The sequence below is a fragment of the Lissotriton vulgaris genome, chromosome 10 (genome assembly GCF_964263255.1).
Source record: "Lissotriton vulgaris chromosome 10, aLisVul1.2, whole genome shotgun sequence".
Lineage (NCBI taxonomy): Eukaryota > Metazoa > Chordata > Amphibia > Caudata > Salamandridae > Lissotriton > Lissotriton vulgaris.
This window is the reverse complement of record NC_141698.1, coordinates 890,326,546-890,351,186: the sequence shown is the minus strand read 5'-3', so window position 1 is coordinate 890,351,186 and position 24,641 is coordinate 890,326,546. Positions and strand designations below refer to the sequence as shown.

General features: G+C 44.7%; 1 protein-coding gene across 2 annotated transcripts in view; it reads right to left on the bottom strand.

Annotated features, from left to right (window-relative positions):
• Positions 1-24,641, bottom strand: part of ANKIB1 (ankyrin repeat and IBR domain containing 1) — a 429,345-nt gene that overhangs the window by 153,649 nt on the left and 251,055 nt on the right. For both annotated transcript variants that reach the window (XM_086941850.1, XM_086941851.1), the window contains exons 13-14: positions 3,763-3,849; positions 1,006-1,072 (exon numbers count right to left, since the gene is read on the bottom strand). In XM_086941850.1, coding sequence (XP_086797976.1) covers positions 1,006-1,072; positions 3,763-3,849 — 154 coding nt within the window. The remainder of the gene's footprint in view (positions 1-1,005; positions 1,073-3,762; positions 3,850-24,641) is intronic.

Genomic DNA, 24,641 nt, shown 5'->3' with positions numbered 1-24,641 from the left:
CCAGTGGACAACATCGTTATGGAGTCTCTCGACGCCCTCTTCTGACTTGCAGAGATACTGCTGTAGAAAGATAATTTCCCAATATAATCTGGTGCCTAGCTCGAACACGAAGTGCTAAAATCAATAGGGAAAAGTACCTGTAAGAAAAGTCTGCAAGGGGGCACTGGGGAACCAGTCCGGAAGAACCCAAGGAGGGCTTCAGCTCTTGAGTGTCTCAGGACCACAGAGACACTATTGGTTTATCTAAGCCCAGGCTGGGGATCTCTAAGGTGTTTGATACCAAACACCATAGGTCTCAGTAAAGACATCATGTAGATGGGGAACCTGTAATGACCAGTGCCTATTAGATTATTTAAGAGGGCTTCCCTGTTCACTTCCATCTAGTAATTGAACGATACAGCACAGGGGCACATCTGCTCATGCAGGTATGCCCTCATCTGTAATATAATGCACACTGCTTGAGGGCTACCAGGCCTGCTGTAGGGGTGACTTGCATATAATATATGCTGAAACTTAGGCATTGCACGCAGTGAGTGTACCATGTTGTGTTTTCACACATAGTTTAGCATCATGTCATGCAGCCTGCAATGGCAGTCTGCATGCAATTTGTTTGGGAATCTCCTAGGGTGGCATAATACATGTGCAGTCCTTAGGGACTCTTTTTAGTACCCATACCCTAGGTACCAGGGCTACCATTTACTAGGGACTTAAAGGGGTTCTAAAGTGTTTGCCTATTGTAACACAATTAGACAATTTGACCTTGCTTTAGGGAAACAGCACTGGCACTGGGGCCTGGTTGGCAAGGACCCAGTGCACATCAGTCAAAAAACATCAGTACCCGAGGCAAAAAGTGAGGGTGACCATGGCAAAAAAAGTGGCACTTTCCTACAAACATCAGTCACAGAAACAATGTGGAGTGGGTAGAACATTTAGTCTGACCTTTAACACGTTCATTAATTCCAATAACAGTCACAAGTAATAACAAGAAAGAAAAACTTTACTTACTTCCACTTAGAGCTCTGCTAAGCTGCTCCATCTTTTCTTTGGCTGTTTTAAGAAGACGTTGTTCTAACTAAAAACAAAACAAATAAGAAAATGTTTAATCTTGGCATTTACTATAAAATAAAAATAGATCCTTGCTGTTTGTCAGCTGCCTTGATACATACTTTTTGCATTTAGTGCCAGGAGTTTTCTTTTTTTACTTCTTAACTTGAACAGATCAACCATCCAAAACTGCAGCAGAAGACTCAGTGTAAATTTACTCTGCTAGACAAGTATTTCACCCCTGGTGTTTAACAGAAAGCTAAAATCTGCAGGTGAATTGTCCTTTTGGGGAAATCCAGTTTGGAAGACATTGCCCTCTTGAGAGATTATGTGCACTAAGATATAGAACTGTTTCCAAAACAGTGCTTATCATAAATTATGATTTTAAGTAGTACTGAAACTATATATTGTGACTGTTATTCTGAAGACCGCATTACTGAAAAAATTGGAATGACTGAAGCGACAGAACAAAAAGCTTCTTTGAGCCTAGTAAAGAAATGTGCATTGTAATATGCTATTGTACCTACATCTCCAGTCTGAGAGAGTCATTACATGGTGCTTATTGATTTACAGATGTATCCAGTCAACTAATTGCTTGGGTAACTTAAATAGCTATTCTAAAGAAAAGCTCAGGTAGTTGCAATCTCACTGTGATTAGGCTCTTTTGTCCAAAGGATTCATCTGGTATGCGATTCTAAACTTCATGAATGGACTATTCTCTTCTTGTCTATTCAAATTGTGCTGTATGCTATGTAAGGAAGTTAAAAGAAGCCCATGTGTAAAATGCCCTCACAGTCTCCGTCTGAACTATGCGAATGCGCCACAATAGATTTAGAGACCTTTGTTAACTATGAGATACTCACAAAGATATGATCTCCTAGTGTGGACAGACAGTTTATTGTTTTACTAGCCTTCCTTCATAACAAGATCTCTAAAGAGGGAATTATGGCAAGCATTTTTCCCTACAGTTCAAATAGCGGGAAAATGTCTGAATTTATTATACAAGGAAAAGTCAAGCAGGTGACTATACAAAGACCATAGGTAAGATTATGTGTTGTGCAGTTTCTATAAATCTATAAAGGATCTTTGCGTTTAAACAACATAAACTGTGGGATTGGTGTCCAGACTGGTTACAGACACCCCCACCCAATATGTTCGCCTGTAGACCAGCTAGCTCACCGTGCCACTATGAACCCCCTCTTACCAAGGAGCAAATACTTTCTGGCAACTATTGAACATGACAAGCCTGTCATATCAGGGATCGTGGAAACAGTACAGTACTTTTCGCTCAGTCACTCGTGCTCACTTTGTCTCAGAGAGATACACAGAACAAATGAGGAGGATGTTTTGAATAAGCATTTATTGAACCAGCATCATTCTAGAGTAAAATATGTGTGCTGCAACAACCATTAGACAGAAACAGATATATACGGTTATAAGCACTAACAGAGTAAATGGATGGTAGAATTCTACCAGTGCTAAAAGAATGAATACACGCAGGCATATAAATACGTGACAGTAATAATTCTTAATCCTACAATGCAAACCCCAACTAAGTGTACCCAAGTAAACCTAGCATGTATGTAGGTGTATAGCCAAGAATTCCCCTAGGAGAAAACCAACCCCATTACCTGATGTGAGAGAATGAAGGACCCCATCTTGGTCTCGAATTGGACACCCCGCGAGGGATGACAGACAACTGCGTGCTGGAGTATCTGCGTGCAGGGACCTCAGCATCTTCTGTCAGTTTGTCAGCATAGAAGTGTTTCTCCTCTGCCTGGCTCAGCGAAGATATGGTGCTTATATACCTAAAAAATATCCTCAGGGGTTCTACCTTGCTGTGTTATGTCGGCAGAGGATGACGATAGTGATGAACCTTATACACAGATATTATGCAGAAGATGGTAATCCTGCTGCGATTCTGAGAATCCTCATGCATAATAAATTGGGCTAGTTTTCGGATGAAAACCACACAACATTTATGCAACACCTAACTAGGTAAAAGGTCAGCAGCAAAACCGTTTTGTAGTGCAATAGCAGGGTAAATGTAGGTGAAAGGTTAGGAGACTACCTAGGCCTACATTGGGTTCATAATAGTGGGCTTATGAATGGTGGTCGTTTTCAGATCAATTACAAATATATTTGAAATTTATAATGGCATGTAGGTTATCCACAATGCTTTGCCTCAAAACCGTACACTAGTCTGCACATCAAAACAAATTATTCTTGTCTGATCTGTTCCATCTCGAATCTAGTATTTCTTTCTACTAAAGCAAATAATCTGCTCTGCAAACCTTTTACGCTAGGTCATACACAGGTGTCTTTAGTTTATCATAGCTTCTGCTTCAATTCAAGTCATTTCAGGTCTTCCTGACAAAATATGTTTCAACATTCCCCGATTACTTTTCTTCAATTTGTTCAAGTTTGTCATATAATTTCTTATTTTTTCCTCTCCCTTCACGTTTGTCATGGCACAGTCCTTTCCTTTTTCCTTATTACCTAAAGACAATTTTGTCTATATTTCACATGTTCGATTCATTTTTAGTTCTTTTATTCTGCCGTTATTTCAATTTTACTCATAACATCTAACAATGTACAGTACTTTGTTGACATTTGAATAAGTGCACCAAAATAGAAAATAAACAACCACACCTGTCTTAATGGGTTGTCAATTATAAACTGCATGCAAAATCAAAGTAAAATGAATTTTACAAATACCTGATAACTGAGCTCATGGTTTTTAAATCTTGTGTAGTAGTGCATAAACCTGTCCAACTCTTGGAACCTTCTGTGTTTCTTTTCAGCCTAGACAAGAATTAGAGGGAAAAAAATGTTATTTGTTTTCTTAACATATGTGCACTTTTTGCAGGCTCACTAAATATTTGGTTATTTATAAGAGTCTATTTTTATTTTACTTTTTTCCTCTTTATACATTATTACATTCAAAAGTGTAAGGTTACACAGCTTGTTCATAAAATACATTATTAAGAGGGAAGGATATGTAAACTGAGCCACCTACAACCAATATAACAAGCATTGGCAAAAGCCAACAGGTCTCACCTTTGTCCAAAATGATTATTATATTGTAATAGGATTATTATATGATAATATACTACATCATAATATATACATGTGTGTATGAATATATATATATATATATATATATATATATATATATATATATTGTCTAAATGTTGCTAATATTTGTAGTTGGGTAGCAATTTTTATGGAAGAAATTAAGATATTAATTGACACTGTCATTTATTGTAAATAGTGTATATATGACAATGAATATGAATTGTTTTTTTATACATATATATTTATAGAATAATTTTTCCAGGTCTTTTATAATGTATAGTTTTGTATAGATGGAGATAAATTATAACTGCGGACTTTTGCACAACAAATGTATTTTGCACAAGTTCACGACCATGAGGTTTCTTCAAACAACGAGCAATATGCCCTTTATTTTATAACTAATGCACATTTGCTTCACTATGAAGGTGAATATGAGGGGTTAAATTTAGGCCGGCCATGATTACACAGTGCCGCCCCTTTTTGTGCTCCATAAGTACCCTCATCTATGACAAGCAATGTATCATGTGATCAAGCCTCTGGCTAGAGGCGAAACGCGTCATGCAGGCTTGCTTGGTTTTATTTTGTAAAATGGATTAAAACACTGCACCATATACTGGGTCTGACTTATTCGTTTTGGAGACAGTCTAGGATTGACTGTGATGCTGCACGAGTGGTGTCGAACGAAGAGAAAGCAATATATATATATATATATATATATATATATACACACACACACACACACACACACACACATACTATTCATAATATAAAATATAAAAATATATTATGATTGTTTGACAAATGTTGCTTGCTATGCCATGGTGGGTCTGCCCTGGCATTGTATAGTATAGAATGGCCTTTCATTGTACAGTATGATTGTATGGCATAGTATGGCATTGTATAGTATGGTATGGTATGGTTAGTCCTTGTATAGTATTGCATGGAACGGTCTGTCCATGTATAGTATGGTATGGTCTGTTATTGTGTAGTATGGTATGTCTTTGTATAGTATGATATGGTTTGTCATTGTATGGTATAGTATGACCTGTAATGTGAAGAATGGTATGTGATAGCTTGTCATTGTATAGTATGGTGTGGCCCGTCCGTGTACAGTATGGTGTGGTACAGCTTATTGAATGGTATGGTATGGACTGTCATTGTATTGTATGGTATGGTAATCTTTGTTACAAACTACACAGTAATGTACGTGAGAAAGCCCAATAGGAGCGGCCAAACAAGCTAAAAAGCACTTCACAATATAATGTTATTTTCACGCTAGAAAGTGCTATCCAATCCGTAATCATGCAAACAAACCAATTTGAAACGCCCATTTTTTTTACTTAAAACGTTTTAATCATGCCCAAAACATCCTTTAAATCATGAAACATGATCAAAAAGCACTTTGTTCCAAACTAAATTCATTATTACTTTTTTTGTTTTTTTACACAGATTTTATTGGGCTTTCAAACAGTCTCATCTTACATGAATCGTAGTAACATTGGGGCGTGTTAACTAGCCATGATGGCGGACGCAGTTTAAGCAGCTCCGCACTGTGGCCCGGCAATCCGGTAATTATCCTGGACAGGTGTAAGCCATTGAGTCGCCTTAACGACACCACAGAGTGCCCAACGCTGGTGGGAATTCAGCGATAGCAACCTAGGGGTGAGTGGCACCTTGCCCGGCGATATACAGCAAACAGATCGGGGACGCCAAAGCAGAAGAGGCCCGTGGCCACATCAGGGCCGAAGGCGGCCTGCTGGGGCCGCATCTTGAGACCGAGGCCGCGCTGGCCCGCTGGTGGTGGTGGTGGTGGTGACCACGTTGGAGTGTTCTGCAAGGGCCCCGCATGCTTGGTGAGCCTGGAGAAGTGCAGTGCAGGCCCGAGACAGCAGAGCACCAGATAGGTGGGGAACCTGACTGCCTGTGCCTAGATATACAAAAATTAAGGTGAGCAGAGAGTAACACGGCGGCCCTGTGCTGGCCAAGAAAGCGATCCCTAACAAAGAAGACCGTGCTCCCTCACTGCGCGCTACACATAACCAACAAACTCACCAGGAGCAGGATCTGCCGGCGCCGCTGACCCGGCCGTGTCCTTGGGGCCTAGCTGTGTGGTACTACGTAGTAGGGCCCTGCCTGATTGGAGACGCGCCCCGCTGGGGGATTGGTGCGGCCTTGGACAGACTGTGCGCTTGAGTGCGGCCCCGCCCTTGGATGGAATCGAGCTGGGCTGCAGTGTGAATTTAAAGACTAACTGCTGCCCTGCAGCCAAGAGGACCTCACACATGGCCTCTCTGGTGTGTTGACTGGGTTCACGCAAAAGTTGTCATTGTGTCCAATCCAATCACAATGAAGCTAACTGAGAAACCGCTGCCATAATCAACACGTTGCAGCAGACTTAAACAAGCACTGGCATAGCCAATAGATCTCGTTTTTGGGACCTTTTAAGCATTTAGTTATGCAGCACAATATCCTTGGTGCATCAACATCAACTGTTACATGCCTAAACACTTATATGGTCCCAAAGGCGAGACCTATTGGCTATGCCAATGCTTGTTCACTTCACTTTCAGCCTTGCTGAACAGCAGACATGCTGTTATTCATCACGGCTATAAGACATTAAAATTGACCACGGCAATAGCTCTCGGATTGCTGAGACCTATTGCCTTTGCCAATGCTTGTTAGCCATGCCTAACCCTGGCCCTCAAATTCACTGACCCATGTCCCATTGCACTCAGAAATAAGGTTCTCATACTTTTTCTAATGTAGTTCTGCCACTGGTAAACGGTAAAGAAAGTCAAGTATAATCGGAGCCCCTGGTCCTGACAAAGAATTTTACAACAATATAGAAATGTCAGTGGTGGTTTTAATGGTAGCACATGATTTCTGGTGTCGCTTATTAGCTTTTTTTATTAATGTATTGGTGCCCCTCGGGGTTACATATAGACACCTCACTGCCTCCAATGTCTACTAAAAGTGGTTTTCGCTAATCCATTATTTAGTCAATATATAGATATAGCCCCGGCACTCTAACTAGTTCATTAGTTTGTTCCTACTAAGTTTAAAGCATTTTGTTTTCCATTTATAAATACACCAATAAGTATTTTTGATACTGTTTAATATTGTAAGATATCAAGAATCAACATTATTCCTCAAGAATTTTGTTCAGAGCACATATATTCCAAAGGTACAATATAGTAAAGATGGCAAATGAAATACAACGGACTTGTTATAAGGCAATATATATTATACAATTCCATATACAGCACACAAGTTGCAATAGAACAGTGTCGCACAGATGAAAATTGTACAGAAATAGTATTCTTGTAGTGTGATGAAGTGGCAGTTAGAGTGCCGGGGCTATATCTATATACGGACAAATAATTTATTTGTCTTCCTTGCCTTTTCATAATAATGACTGACTGGTTACAAATACATTTTAATTGAGGATATGCTTTTTCCTGGTACTAGTGTTGTGGTCACCTAGTGTTCTTATCATTTGGAAGAGTTCAAGATCTTTGAAAAAATTCCGAAACCTGATATTTACATAAGGAAAACCCTTCCATTACTACTCCTGATGGCGAGGGACTCCGCAAAACACAGATTTATTAAGTTTGCTCTTCTTAGTTTTGCTAAAAGAAGAAGTCAAGCAGTATTTCCTGAGAACAGCCAGTCCACCTCCCTCTATAAACATTGAACAACCTTAGAAACTTTTATCATTGCTCTAGGAAAAAAACATCTTTCAAGAGGCGCATGTAAAGTGGATAAATTGTGCAAAAACAATGTAATTTAAAATATACGTACTGTAGAAGTAAAATTAAAGTACTTTGAATATACTCACAATACAATATGAAACAAGACAAAGTACTCAATTCCTCTAGTAATCATTTTGCATTTCATGGTGTGGCTGCCCCTGGAACCGATTATGTCCTCAGGGCTAACAATGGCTAACCCTTTTCTATTATGGACAGTGCATTTTCATTCATCCTGGAAGCACAATCCCCGCTAGTCCTTCTGGAAGTATTCTGCACATTACTGCTTCTTAGTAATGCAAAGAGTTTTCAAGCGGTGTCGGGTCTGCTGGGTTGAAGGGAGTTGATCATGTTTCTATTTGCAATAGTGTCCCTGTGTCTGCTGAGTCCGACGAGCTCCCGTAAAGCAGAACCAATCAGAGTGTTTGTACTTCCATATAGCCACATGGACGTAGATTGGGTGTACACGGTACAGGTAAAAACAACACTATACAGCGGGAGCTGTAACATTTACTACACTGCAACCCTGACAAAGCGGTCGCCGGTTTGACTATCCTTGCACGGGATTGAACCCCCACTCCCCGTTGCTGCCGGTGGGCTTCATGATATGTGTCATTTATTTTTTGAGTCTATAGTTTACAAGGATAGAAGTGACACTACAAGTCCTAGACTCCAATGGCGTTCACTGAAAAGATAGCACTGTTGCATTGTAATACCGCACAACGCACCATCTTCTTAAGTGTCAACCTCTTTGTACTCTACCCTCTAAGCATTAAAACAAAACCTTTCTCGTCCTAAAAAAAAATACACCGTTGATTGTAGTAGCCCACCCCGACGTGGAAGCGACCACGAGGCTCAAACCTCAGTTTCCAACACCAAAGTCGGCCGTCTAGCCGTCAGACCACATTCTGTCCCCCAAGAGTTTTCAGTGAATATGTGTGCATAAGCATTGGTAGTCGAATGGGAGATTCATTGTGGCTTGATTCCCAGTTGCTTGGGGGGTGAGGGTTTGAAAATAAAGAAGCTAGTTTAAGTTCAAATTAACAAGTCTACGTGATTTAATTATGGGAAGGATGGTACAGAAGATCAGACAAATGCATGTAAAAACCCCACAGCCAATCAGCACTTCCAAATTCTGTTGTGCGAGCTAGGATTGGCTTAGGTGCAGCCTATGCTCCAATCTCCTGTCACTTTACACATTACAATCCGCACCTGGAAGACTTCTAGAATACTTTCAGCGGTGGGTTTGGTAGTTAGGTGACCCGAAAGTACTGACATTATGGCTGACATCCGTTAACAGATGAACAACGGATATTTGGCTGAATATGTGGACAGTCTGTGTAGGTAAAGGACAGATGATCAGCTTGTTTGTCTCTCATTTTTATTAACTAAAATGCAGAAGGTGGAAATTAAGTCCGGAAGAAATTGTCCATGTAAGACACAAATGTGTGTTTCCTTGTCCCTGCTCCTTTCTCATGTAATGTGATTCTGTGTAATCGACCTCAAAAGTTCTTCACTGTGATACAAGCAGTGGATATTATGCACCGCCACGTACAGTGCTGTTATATTTCATTAAATATGCTCACTATGTTTACACTATGGAAGAAATCTGTGATGCTCTCAAAGAAAGCTAGTTTTGTTCATGTTTTGCCTGCCTGGCGATATGTGCAGACTAATGGGCGCTGTTACTATTCATGCAATGTGTGGTTCTCAAGAAGTGTCGTCATTGGTCCATCTTTTCTTTTCAATGGTTGCCTTGTTTTCTGCTAAGTCTTTCTTGCCTTGCCATGCGGCATCATATCACTGAAAAATATGTAACGTCATGAGCATGTTTAAAGTAAAGAAGGGCCAACCTCCTTTGTGTGTGTCAGGACGGACAACAAGCCCAGGAGTGATGCGATCTGTGGTGGGGGAGGGAATTGAAGCGTGGCTATGTAATGTCATGAGCATGTTTAAAGTAAAGAAGGGCCAACCTCCTATGTGTGTGTGAAGACTGACAACAAGCCCGGGAGTGACGCGGTCTGTGGTGGGGGAGGGGGGGAATTGAAGCGCGGAGAGAGGCATGCAATGTTTAATGAGCCTTGACAAAGCTGCACGCGCTCGTGAACACAAGAGCAAGGCTGTGTGGCAGCACTTTTTTAAAAGCCCTAACTAAATGTCTTGCAGAGCCGCACATGCGCTGGCTCAGGCGAGACCTAAAAAGGACATAATGCATGGCTACACTGGTGTTGTGATGTATCAGAAACTGAAGCGAGACCTAGAACTAGAGACAATAACAGACCCCACCGGGCCAGGCCAGGCAACAACCCTCTTTGGAACACGCATGGCGCTGGCCGCCAGGATGGGCCGAACAGTGAATAGACTTGGACCCAGCTTCCTATGAGGCGTAGCCTCAACTGCCTTGCTACATTGGTAGCGAGCCATGGGGCTACGAAGGTGAACTGCACCAACACCATACAGTGCCATATCTGAATAGTGATAAGGAGACACAGACACAACTGAAGCAAGCAAGAAGTGGCAGCTCCACATAAGAGGTAACCTGACCTTGGGAGACCGCCTCCAAATATCTCCCACAGAACTGACTGACGCACTGCACGTGGGGAGCCCCCTGTAGGTTCTGGGAAGGATAGTACAGTGTGGCCAGCTGCGCAGTTGAGCAAAATTGTACAACCCACACCACAAAATGGGCAGGAACCGAGCGCCGCGCACACGCAGCCGGGCCCCAGCCCCGCGCAGCCGGACCAGCCTGCCATAGAACCCACCCCCAATGAATCCATATTGGAATCCAAAATAGATTTGGTGCTAAAGGCGGTAGCGGGCATTGGCGAAACCCTAGCACAGACCAGAGCGTCACTTGAGAGTCGCATAGACAAAGTCACATCGTACTTTACTCGCCTCCATGCAGATCATAGGAAGTTGGCGGTGAGAGTTGGGGAACTGGCTGCAGACACTGCGGAGGTTGCCCCGATCGCTAAAGCACTGACCGTTGATGTCAGAGAACTCACTGCCCGGCTGCAGTCATTGGAGCGCAGAGTGGACAACGATGAGGGCCGTTCCCACAGGAACAACGTTCGAGTGGTGAAATTGCCTGAAGGAGCAAAGGGAAGAGATGCGCCCTCATATGTTGAGCCCTGGATGAAGTCCCTGCTGCCTTTAGACTCGCTCTCTCCCTACTTTGCAGTACAACGAGCGCACAGAGTGCCATTGGGCCGACTGCCACCATGTGCAAGACCCTGCCCCTTCCTCTTTCGTCTACTTAACTTTAAAGAAGGGAACACGATACTCTGCGAAACCAGGAAAATGGAGTCAATAAAAGTGGACAATTACAGATCCTTTTCTTCCCGGACTATGCAGCAGGAGTGCAGAAACAACGCAGCACGTTTCTCCCGGTCAAGCGACAAATGCGTGATTTAGGCATAAAATACTCCCTCATGTTTCTGGCCCGACTACAAGTGGTTGCAAATGGAACCACTCATTTCTTCAACAAAGCAACAGATGCATGGGACCGGCTCGAATCAGCAGGACATCATACCTCACCAAGCCAGAGAGGTAGCCCTGGAGAGCAAAACACGAGAGGTCGTAGAAGTCGCAGAAGAAGACATAAACCAAAGTTGGAGGGTTCGCTAAGGCAATCAAGAGCTGCTCCTAACCCAGAACAAGTGCTGCAGGAAAGGCAGCGCGTACTCAGAGCGGTGGAGGGCGTGAGAAGCAGATGGCCTAGCAGAAACATTGATGCGTCGTCGGAGCATTCGATGAGCGGAGGTAGCTCGTTGGCAATGTCCAAATGGTGAGGACTTACAGACACTTCCTGTGGTAACGCCACAGACTGCAGATGATCTAATGTAGTAGTGGGCCACTACTAGTGATCTAACATGTATGTATCTGCAACTAATCTAAGCACCCTTATTTCAAAGATAGGTATATACAGCATGTGGATCCCTAAAGGCTGGGGCGCAGGGTGCGTTGGGTTGGGACTGGACTCACTACGTGCACACTAACAGATGGGCCCCACATAAATTAAGTGCACCTTGCACGAACACGATGATAACATGGGCTAACAGTGGTAGGGTGCTTTTCGCTAACTATAATTAATTCAATCTATTTTTCTCTCCCCCCGACATGATCGAGTTGGCGTACGTAGTCGTCAGTTGCCACATGGCATTGTTATATGTTTGGGCAGATACCTGTTGTCCCTCTGCTCTACCCCAATTTAATCCCACACAGCTCTCTGTCTCATTAACGCTATGCGCTGATGTTCACATAAACCTTATACAAGTATTGTCATGCCTTACGCACATCAACTACAAAAATCACACTCATTTGGCCCTAGGCTTGTTAGGAGGGGCACATGCAGTACTGCACTCTTCCCTTGAAGCATGTCATTCACAAACGTAGTCACCTGGAATGCCAATGGGTTACACACGCCGGCCCGTAGATATAATATTTATGCGTACCTTAAGCATCACAAAGCCCATGTAGCACTCCTGCAGGAGACGCTTATAGCACAACCAGAGATCCGTAGGCTCCAGTCCTTTAAGGGTCGCTTCTGCCCCCTCCACCTCTCTCAGGAGGGTGCGCCTGACCCCAGTAGTGTATGCGATGTATTGGCCCCGCCGTACCACCTTGAAGGCATCCCATTCTGTGTTCGGTGAGGAGGTGGTGCCTGGTTTATCCATGAAGTATTGTGTGGTTTTTCTCTTGATCTCCTCTTGGAAGACATGCTCCTCTGGGGTATCTGGGCAGAGCCTCCAGATGGGAATCGCTGGTATGGGGCGAGTCCATCCCAGCAATCGAACCCCTGGATTATGATCTGATATTGTGTGTGTGAGGTATTCCGCAGTGAGCACTTGGCTATGTTTATCTGCAGTGCATAGGAAGGTGTCTAGTCACCCGTGTACTTTGTGTACTATGGAGAAGTAGGGGTAAACACTATCTCGGGATGTAAGGTTCTCCAGGCGTCCAACAGTCCCCAGCCTTGTCGCCACGTATTAAATGCTTGAGGCACGCGCTGCCTGGGAGCCTCGAAGGGTCGGATATGTCCATGTGTATATCTTCTACGCTATTAAAGTCTCCCCCAATAAGGTAGCAAAGTATGGTGTCAAGCAGTGGTTCAATTCGGTGAAGAAGGCTGACTGCTCCGCATTGGGGCGTAAACATTTACTATATTTAGTTCACAACCCTCTAATTGTCCCCGAATTACTACATATCGGCCCTCCGGGTGTACCAATGAGTCCACCACTTGGAATGGGAACCCTGCCTGTATCCATATCAACACTCCCCTTGCGTATGCTAAATATGTGGTGCAATAGATTTGGCCCTTCTAGCACCTCTGTAATGCGGTCCCCTCCTTTTGTGTGAGGTGCTCCTACAGTAAGTCTATCTGCCCCCCCGTCGCCTAAGGTAGGAGAGCACTTTATATCTTTTGGCCATTGTGTGCATACTCCTGATAGTTCACGTCATGCATTTGAACTTCTGTAGGTCAGCCATACGACAGAGTAGAGCAAAATTAGGAGCAAGAGAACCTAAAAACACATACACCCTCACGAAGTACTGCTGGTAGAAGTAAACAAGCATTGGCATTACCAATAGGTCTCGCTTTTGTGACCTTATAAGTATTTAGTTATGCAGCACAATATCCTTGGTGCAACAACATCAACTGTTGTATAGCTAAACACTTATAAGGTCCCAAGCGAGACCTATTGGCTATGCCAATACTTGTTTTTTTTAATACCAATTAGAAAAGAATGAAGAACCAGGCTTGCAATGCACTAAACATCAGGCTGGACTGTTACCCATGTGTTTTTGCAGAGCTTCTAAAACGAGGCAGTTAGTTTTTAAATGGTTCTCTCTCTCCGTATCACAAGACAATCTCAGGCATAAGTCACCTGCTGTTATTCTTGCAACAGGGAGGTATTGTTAATAGTGTGTTAAATCGAGGTATCTATTTTTACCTGCATTATAAGCAAGGCCCAATACTGAGCAATAATAGTTCAGCTTTACTGTCCTCTGTTCATGGGAAAACAGAGTTTAGCGCCTTCTCTAGCTGATGTTACCTGCTGTTATTTGCAGACCTTGCATTTGTGAACCGGCACCAAAGCTAAAGCTGTACCTGGAATCACATGGGATAGAGGGATATTAGCCGTCCCTCCCCTACTGTTACCAAAACAGCAAAGGCAGCTGCAGATGGGGACAGCATGCAACACCTGCTGGGTTTGGGGTCTTCGTGCAACACTGGAAACGACAGCGCATCATAGCGGGCATGCGAGTGGTGCGCGCGGGCTGCTTGTGGCGTTATGTAGTGAGGGATGGAATACACACTAGTAAATGTTGCTTAACAATACTGCTCATTGATATCATTGACCACACACAAGTGGTGCCTACAATTTTCAAACCAATTAAAACAAGCATTTGCAATGCAATAGGTCTCGCATTATTTAAGTTTGAGCTATTAGCATTGTAAATGGCAATTGTTTTTTGCTTTGTGCTATAGTTATTTTTTTACATAAAAAGCTATATATAAAATATGTTTTATTAAAGTTATTTATGCAGTATCTAAATTTTGTTTGCATAAAAGAGTACAATAATATCTTAGTAAAAAAGTCAAATATTTTAATGGTAATTCACCAAATGTTCATTTATGTGTTGGTTTTGAAAATAGCTAAATTAATAGCTTTGTCATTTACAATGCCAATAGTTATAACTTTCGCAAATGTGACACCTATAGCATTTGTAATGCAACATTTGTATTTACGTGACTTAGATGTATTGATATTACAAATAACAATGGCTTTTAATTTTTTTTAATACTTAATAAAAGTGATTGTAATTTATAATGGCAATAGCTTAAACTTTTGTAAATAACTTTTGTGAAGATTATGTTCAGTGTATTTTATTGTAACGAAATCCAAGAACAGAAGTGAAATATTAACATCTTTTTGTGACATTTGTAATAAAGCTTGAAACATTGAGAGAACATATTTGTGCTGTGGTGGTGCTGAGTGATGCTGTGGTGCTGCTGAATGGGGCTGTGGTGGTGCTGAATGGGGCTGTGGTGATGCTGAGTGATGCTGTGGTGGTGCTGAGTGGTGCTATGGTGGTGCTGTGGTGGTGCTGTGGTGGTGCTGAGTGATGCTGTGGTGGTGCTGAGTGGTGCTGTGGTGGTTCTGAGTGGTGCTGTGGTGGTTCTGAGTGATAATGTGGTGGTGCTGAGTGACTGTACTCACTGTCACTCTGCACTCACTGTCACTCTGCACTCACTGTCACTCTGCACGCACTCTGCACTCACTGTCACTCTGCACGCACTCTGCACTCACTGTCACTGCACGCACTCTGCACTCACTGTCACTCTGCACTCACTGTCACTCTGCACGCACTCTGCACTCTGCACGCACTCTGCACTCACTGTTTATGCACGCACTCTGCACTCACTGTCACTCTGCACTCACTGTCACTCTGCACTCACTGTCACTCTGCACTCACTGTCACTCTGCACTCACTGTCACTCTGCACTCACTGTCACTCCGCACTCACTGTCACTCCGCACTCACTGTCACTCTGCACTCACTCTGCACTCACTCTGCACTCACTGTCACTCTGCACTCACTGTCACTCTGCACTCACTGTCACTCCGCACTCACTGTCACTCCGCACTCACTGTCACTCTGCACTCACTCTGCACTCACTGTCACTCTGCACGCACTCTGCACTCACTGTCACTCTGCACGCACTCTGCACTCACTGTCACTCTGCACACACTCTGCACTCACTGTCACTCTGCACGCACTCTGCACTCACTGTCACTCTGCACTCACTGTCACTCTGCACGCACTGTCACTCTGCACGCACTGTCACTCCGCACTCACTGTCACTCTGCACGCACTCTGCACTAACTGTCACTCTGCACGCACTGTCACTCCGCACTCACTGTCACTCTGCACGCACTCTGCACTCACTGTCACTCTGCACGCACTCTGCACTCACTGTCACTCTGCACTCACTGTCACTCTGCACTCACTGTCACTCTGCACTCACTGTCACTCTGCACGCACTGTCACTCTGCACTCACTGTCACTCTGCACTCACTGTCACTCTGCACGCACTCTGCACTCACTGTCACTCTGCACGCACTCTGCACTCACTGTCACTCTGCACGCACTCTGCACTCACTGTCACTCTGCACGCACTCTGCACTCACTGTTTCTGCACGCACTCTGCACTCACTGTCACTCTGCACTCACTGTCACTCTGCACTCACTGTCACTCTGCACTCACTGTCACTCTGCACTCACCCTGCACTCACTGTCACTCTGCACGCACCCTGCACTCACTGTCACTCTGCACGCACTCTGCACTCACTGTTTCTGCACGCACTCTGCACTCACTGTCACTCTGCACTCACTGTCACTCTGCACTCACTGTCACTCTGCACTCACTGTCACTCTGCACTCACTGTCACTGCACTCACTCTGCACTCACTGTCACTCTGCACTCACTCTGCATTCACTGTCACTCTGCACGCACTCTGCACTCACCCTGCACTCACTGTCACTCTGCACGCACTCTGCACTCACTGTCACTCTGCACGCACTCTGCACTCACTGTTTCTGAACGCACTCTGCACTCACTGTCACTCTGCACTCACTGTCACTCTGCACTCACTGTCACTCTGCACTCACTGTCACTCTGCACTCACTGTCACTCTGCACGCACTCTGCACTCTGCACTCACTGTTTCTGCACGCACTCTGCACTCACTGTCACTCTGCACTCACTGTCACTCTGCACTCACTGTCACTCTGCACTCACTGTCACTCCGCACTCACTGTCACTCCGCACTCACTGTCACTCTGCACTCACTCTGCACTCACTCTGCACTCACTGTTACTCTGCACGCACTCTGCACTCACTGTCACTCTGCACGCACTCTGCACTCACACATGCAACAGTAATGTAAAGCTCTCAATGGACCTTAATCGGAGCGCGTTTCTGATTTAAAAGGCTGGCATGAAATAAATTAAGCGCATGTAAATTAGAAAGGAAAAAAAAACGAAAAAGCTATTAATATTGGGATAGAGTTTACGACATGCAGAAACCACACAGATTAAAGATGCAATCTGGCTGGGGACAAATGCCCACAGGCAAGACAGCAAACTAGAGAGCGCTAGAGTAAGAGTCTTCAAGGAACAAGAGCGGACGCACCGTAATCTCTTGGTGCTCACAGCTGCTTGGAAACTGTAATCAACGAACACGGGGAAATTCTCCGCATCACTGCCTGTAATTCTCTCCCAGCCTTCCACCAGCCCATCCTCTATGCACGTATGCTCATGTTACGCTTAATAAAATATTGACCTTCTATTCAATAAAAAGTGGTGCTATGTCCTTTATACAGCCACTCCATGTAGGCTCTGCGTCCCCACGCTCCAAGAGAAGCAAGGCACAAAATGTGCACTGCATTCAGAAATAATTTTTTTTTAAACATGCCCTAGCTGCGTAGTTGAGGTTCATTTCCGTCATAATGAAAACAAAAAACCCAACATGAAGATAAATCCTTCAGAAAGAATAACCTTAGCAATTGTGTGCAAATGGTGTGTGATAATTAATAGGAAATGTAATATAATATTAGGAGTGTGCGATATTTGCGTAAATTCTTTTGCAAAAAATACATGGAATTCTTCAATAAGTACACGAAATAACAAAAAAACATCGGTCCAGCATTTGGCAGCTGTTTTGCCATGTACATCCTCGCATTCATTCTTGGATACAAGGACATATTTTGCACTAAGAAAAAGTCGCAAAATCACGCGTGCACGAACAGCATCTGCACACGTTCTCTTTGCAAACCTTGTTTCCTGTGTTTATGCCATGGGATATTGACCCGAACAGAAGCTTCTTTACTTGATCTGGTCACGGTGTAATCACGTAATTGCCATGATTTCATCACAAATGTAAAGCAAATGCCAGAAATTAACTGAGATTACACTGTGTAACAGAAATTTCACCAGGACATACATAAAACCACAGAATTAGCGATAGCATCATAAGCGTGTCCTTTCACTGCAATTGCTTAATCCTCTGCATGTACACGGAAATCATTTGTCAAATATCAGGAAATGTAATCAAATAATGGAACAAAACAATTAAATGGAAAGGATAGCAAGGGTTATGAAAACATGTTCTTTGCTCACATAGATTGATTATGCACTCAGCTGTCTGTTGTACGTGCACCACAATATGCTTACAACGTGTGCAGTCTCCGAAGCTGTACGTCGTTACCGAAAGCACAGTGACAGTCCAGTATGCAAATAAACACAGTGCTAGGTGCTTGTGTGCTGACAAAATGGCCGTCTCTTCATCGCGGGCGCACTCTGGAAGTCAGGCAGCCTTTGTTTGGACGTGGGCGGGGCTCGTCAAAGAAACAGGAAGTAACTGCCGAGGAGGACGTCCGAAACATGCAGGCTTCACGCTGAAGTCCCGGGGCGCTTCAGAGAGACCGGGCGAAAGAGCGAGGGCAGACTGCATGGTAACAGAGGCAACACGGGGCTCCCGAGTGGTGAGGAGACCCCTGCGGCGTGCCAAAAGACGGCCCAGGAACCTGCACACCGAGCCGGTAAGTGAGAGCTTGCAGGCGGGGCGGGGCGGGGGGATTGTCTGTGCGTGTACTCTCGTGTGTGGGCGGCGGCGGCTGGGGGGGCGGGGGCGGCGGCGGCTGGGGGGCGGCGGCGGCGGCGGGCGGGGGGGGGGGCCGCCTGGGGAGGTGTAGTGTGTGTCTGTATGTGTGCGCTAGTGTCTGCCTGCGTGTGCATGTGTTGTGAACAGCCTGCTCTGTGTGTGTGTGTGTAGGTGCGGCGGCGGCGGCGAAGGGGGGGGGAGGGAGGAGGTGTGGCTGTGACTGTGATGTGCGCGGCTGTGATGTGCGCATGCGTGAATGTTGACGCGCGTGCACGCAGCTCAATCCACGCTCGTCACAGTTTTGTGTCCCTCATTCCCCGGTGTCAGGCAGCTATAAGTCTCCGACCCTGGACGCATCCTTCGGATGCGAATTCCAGGGCGAGACCTAAAAAGGTTTACAATCCCAAGCAAATTTAAACCATCTACAAAACATAAAAAGATAAAATCGCCCATCTTGGAAAACAAGATGGCTCAGAAGACAACCATGAAAATTAAAGCTACAGAAAGCTTAAACCGAGCAGGATTAACCAGAACCTAATGCCAGAGAGGGGGATAATCAATGAGAGTGACACATAGTCTAAGGGTGAAATCGGGTCACGAATGCTAGCAAAGTAAGCGCGCGATATACTCTGTCTTGCTTTATTTAGCTATGTATTTATTTTTCATATTTAAAACCTTTTATTTCTCTCCATCCCGAGGCTGCACTTTGGAATAGAAAAGGTCAGAAAAAGAGCATTCCCCGCAAGAGTGTTTTTTCTTTTTTGGATCCATTTCACAAGGAAGCAATTAAATGAAAGAAGGAAAGAGAGGTTGTGAACCGTTTCTTCAAGTCACGGTTTTCAGTAAGTGAGGAGCAAGACAGAAAGGGAGGGAATAATAGGAAGGGAGGGGGGGGCAGCTGCCAGCACAGAAAAGAATTGGACATTGTGTCTTCTCTGGGCAGTAAGGAAGAGACAGAGTCCTTTTCCATCTCTGCCCGTCCTCGAACGTCCACAAAGCAAGCCGAGCCTTCTCTGAATGCCTTTGCTATTTCTGCCATCCTGGGGCACAGTTTTGAAAAGAATAAGTAGGGGAACTGAATCTTTTAGAAGAGACTGAAGTAATGGCAAAGAAAAACAACTCTACTTACGAAATGAAGCCAGCACGCTTAATGCCTTAACCGCAGCGGTTTTTCGGCCGCGGTGCGGGAGTTTTATTAGGTGGGCGGGGCTGCGTCGGCCGTTGGCCGACTGCAGCACTAGCGAGGTAGTGCTCCTGTCGGCCAACGGCCGACGGTAGCACACAAGGGGTTAAAACAAATGGGCGGGTGTGCGGGGCGCTCGCTTAAACGGGGTGATGGGTGGGGGGGTGAGAGAGAAATTAGAGAAAGGAAAGAGTAGATATACATGGTACATCTGTTGGCGGGAATAAACGATATGGTCCAAACGGGTATGTTGAGAAAGGAATTTTAGATGCTGTAGAGTGAAGCAAATACTATCTCAGGGGCGAGGGGGGTACGTGCAGCCGTGGTGCGTCCATTGGGGTGTAGGGGCATAGCCCCACTAAGCTTGGACGCACCGCTAAAATATTTTTGTGAATTGCAGCAGCACAAATAAAATATATATAAGCGCTGCAGCGCTTCAATCCGGGACACACCAGATTGAATCGGAGAGAGTGCGCAGGGGCAGGGGATGGGGCTGGCTGGTTTGTTGCACAGCTTGAGTGACAGCAGGAGGCCAGCAGCACTGCACATGAGGATTGTTGGCTTGCACCTAGCCCGAGCATGCGCGCTGGTAACCAGAGTAATAGAGGGACCGGGGGTGCTGCTTTAGCCGGGCCGCAGCAGCCCCCGGGGTTTCAACTGCACCAGGGCGAGTAGTTAGTGTGTCCCCCTAGCCAATCATGGCGCTGCAATCATGTCAGAACTCAGATGCTCCAATTACGGTCTCACAAATACACAAGCAGCAGCAGAGTCATGGGCACCGCACCGCCCTTCAATTCACCTGCTGTAAGTAACATGGGCGTGGGATTGAGGGCTGCAGAGGATCTTCAATGTTGTCGCTGTGATGCGACAGACCGCAATGCACTGCCTGCACATCCATCCACTCTCTTCAGCGCCACTGCGCCACTCCGGACCGTCCCTGATCTCACAGTCACCAGGGAACCTCAGTCTTGGTCCCCTTTCCAGTTTCACTTTCATGCGCCATGGGATTAGCACAAGCAGAAGGGAGGGACAACCTAGGCATGAGGTGACCCTTGTGCTGTCAGCTGGCTTCTCATTCGTACATCTTGCCCGGCCAGGGGGCCTAGGACCGATTGACCTCCGTGCCCCCCATCCGATGGCGGGCATTGTAAGCACACTGCAGCGCAGGCCTACCTTCACTCTCGCGCAGATGCCCTCCGTGCTCCGTTAAGGTCCGCGGCACTGCAGGGCAGCCAGGCCCGATTAATAATGGCGCCAAGTTTGAACTGGAGTCTGTACCTGGTCCGCGCCGCAACACAAGTGCATGTCATTGGACATGCTCAACATGCTGCTACATACAGTAAAACACGAAACACCATCACACACACACAATAAGGAGATGAAGCTTGCACAGCACTGCTTCGCAAATCGGCACATGTACCGGCTCCGTAAAAGCGAGGAAGTGTGCCCTGCTGATGCCTTGTCCAATGTCCTGTGTATGTGTGCGATGCTTTCACTGCTGCGTGTGACAAGAAGTGTGCACGGAGGCTACTCTGGCCACTACTGCTCTGTGTAATGAGGGGAGCAGCTTCACACTCCTGGTTTGCATACTCCTCACGGTTGTGTGTGCACAAGGAAGTACACACTGTCCCCTGTGCCAGGGGTGGGCCCCGAGGTTCGGCTGCTGTCAAATATGAGTCCTGCCACCACGCACCTCTTAGGAGTATAAGGGCAGCTGACTGTATGTGCTGTGCTCGTCCCGTGAGTGACTGAGGCTGTGGAAACCAATGCCACAAGCGCCATAACCATTGCCTGTGCCAATGCTTGTTTGCAGTAATCCACCTGTTTTGTCTCATTCCCGCCCACCAGGAAGCAGGTTTAATTGATTGGAGATCTTTAGGAGGGCTCATATAACCTTGGAGTGACAATTAAGGTGAGAGAGGCCTAGAATAAGAGAAGCATAGTGTGTTCGGGGCATAGTGAGAGGCGCTTCTGAGAGAGGTAGGGTGACTGTTGCTAGGGTGACAGAGTTTAGCTAAAGTGCAGACTGAGAGACACATTTTGTGAGAGTGAACTGGGACTGTCAGTGAGTGGGAACTTCGTATGCGACGAGTGCCATAGGGTGAGACCTGCATAAGAGAAGAACCATCCGGTCAGAAAGTGTTAATAGCGAGTGAGAGACAAAGGCCAAGATTTTTCACTTTATATATGTCGAGATTACATTTCAACCTACAGCCAGCCAGACACGAGGTTAGAATGTAGGGTAGCGGTCAGGCCTGCAGAACTTGGAGCTGCTGAACCTCGCTCGAATTGCGGCGTCAAGTCAAACATCCTGTGATTCTGGGCAACTCATCCTCCCCGTGCCTACAAAAAACATGTGTCCTTGTGTAATGTAACTAGTGCTCGTTGAAAGCGCTCCAATACTTTCGGGTTAACTTTGCGCTAAATACAACAACAAAAAAACAGAAGGCCTGATTGCGTCGTTGTGATCAAGTGATGTGTCCATATAAAGAAGCGGCGAGAACTGAGTATGTGGGAAAAATAAATAATGTTTTTTTATTTTCATATAGTGGAGCGCTTTACATGACCGCAATGCCCTTCCTACAAAGATCTGTATGCAGCCAGTTTCCGATTGTAATTGCATGCCCAGCTAATTAATCTCTCAATTTTAGAAAATACGTATGGTAATAAGGCTAAAGCAAAGAGTTAATATGTTGGAAGGAAGCGCCATTCTTCGAAATATCCAGAGGCTATTATATTGTTTTTTCAGGAAAATATCTATGTTGTGGGCCTATGTGGTAAATGCAGCAAATCTAGAACTATGCGAACAACGTTGCTGTCGCACAATTACATAACTACTCTTAGAGCTGAGATTTTCATGAAAGTCTTATAGTCTGAATTCAGCACCTAGCGTAATAGGACGGAATGTATGTAGCTCTGTGGTTATACTGAATAAGCAGCTACCTATGTTATGCCATCTATTAATGTAACAACTGCACTTTCACAATTGCTTTATTAACCTTCCTGCATTCTCAAATTTGCTTGAAAATGCACGATTTTTCTTCTCTTTTTTCAAAATTTTCCCCCAAACCCCCCTTATTGGGTTCGGGCTCGCTCGCTCGCTACGGTGCAGTATGCAAATCAGTTTGCGCCTCACCACTTTCATCTGTCACCAGCCGCTACTGGGTACGTGTAATATCTAAATGCACGCTAGTAGGTTATTATGACGAGGACGCAATATAAGGCAAGATCCCCCAAAAAATAATAGGGCAAAGTGGAACAATGGGCAAAAGGAAGAGAAAATCAGAACGTGAAGCAGGCAAAAACGAAATCAAAAGAAATATAAGAAAGAAAAAAAAAGCACGTTGAGTGGTGCGCACGCGCGCCGGCAAAAGTGAAAGTAGGCTGGCGAGTGGTGTGCGATGTGCAAGCACCGTCTCGTCTTGTGCGCGTAACAGCACGCTCTATGCCAGACAAAAGCTTTGGTCGGACTTTTGAAAGCCTGTTTACTAAATGTCTCGCAGAGGAGCGCATTCGCTGCTCAGCGAGACCTAAAAACAGACTGAAACAGAAAGCAGAAGAAGCGGAAAGACAACCCCCTAAAAAATGAAGATATACTTAGCCCGTGCTTCCAGGATGGAGAAATTCCGGACAGAAAGTGAAGACAAACTGAAGCCAGCGTGTGCTGACCAAACAGGAGCCAACAAATAAGACTGACCATGAAGCCTACGAATGGTAAGCAATGGGTTCCCTTCAAGCCCTCTTTGTCAAAATAAAATGTCTCACAAGAAAAGCACATGCGCGGTCGCAGAAGAGACCTAGAAGCTAAGATTCACTGGTTCAGAACACAACTTTAACGTGTAAAAGACATTTACAAAGTGATACAGAGGCACAGGAGTCACCTAATATAACACTACAAACTAACTCCCAACCTGTGATCATCAGCATATAATAGGATATTTCCAGAATTTATGGTACAATACAATTTGTGCTAAATCTCAAATGTCATGATACCCAGAGGCTCTGAACAAACTAAACACTTCCCTAAGACTACAGTAGGGCCAATAAAATGTAAGAAGGGCATTGAAAACAACCCTCTTACATTAGGCCATCACTGCCTGAATAGCAAATGGAATGCTTGCTAAGGCAGCTATGAAAGACTATGGCTTCCTTTTATGGTTGAAATTACTTTAAAAAAGCTATGTATAAAACCCCAGAAGCTCGTTAAATTTGGCAGTTATGGTATGACACAATAACGCACAAACTCCACCATGCTCTGTACACTCCTCAGTCAATGATGTGTAAAATACAAGCTGTTTGAAAAGAGCAAAACGCTTGAGTTTAGTGTGCGAGTTGTGCATTACATACTTCAACTGACAAATTGAAGGTTGTGTGTTTGCCAAACCATAACTGATCTTTAACAATGATCTTTCAGTGAAAATATTTTTAACTGTATATGGTGGTATGTATACATATGTGTGTGCGTACTGGTATACACATGAGTAACTTATCATAGAAATATAAATTGATATTAGGATAATGTTCAAGGAGATAGACATCCATGTTTTCTCAGGACATTAGGCTTAAACTGGAAAAATCGTACAGGCAGTTTGAGGGATCACACATATGGGTGGAGAGTTCTGAAGACAGCCTCTGTTTAAGGTCAGATGTTTAAGTGGCACTAAACAAGTAAGTATTGCAAATATTTTTTTATGATTCTAGGCAATCAAACCTTGAAGGTATGAGTTGCAGTCTTGGGGGGGATCTCAGGCAAAAACTATTTTATAGTCCTTTTCTCCTTGCATCAGGGGATTTCTAATCAGAAGATATTAGAACATGAGAGTGACTGTAGACATCCCATATGGCCAGTTTCTGAGTATAGCAGTTGGTTTCAATTGAGAGCCATTTGAAAGTGACCAGTGTAGGGGATATATTGAGCCC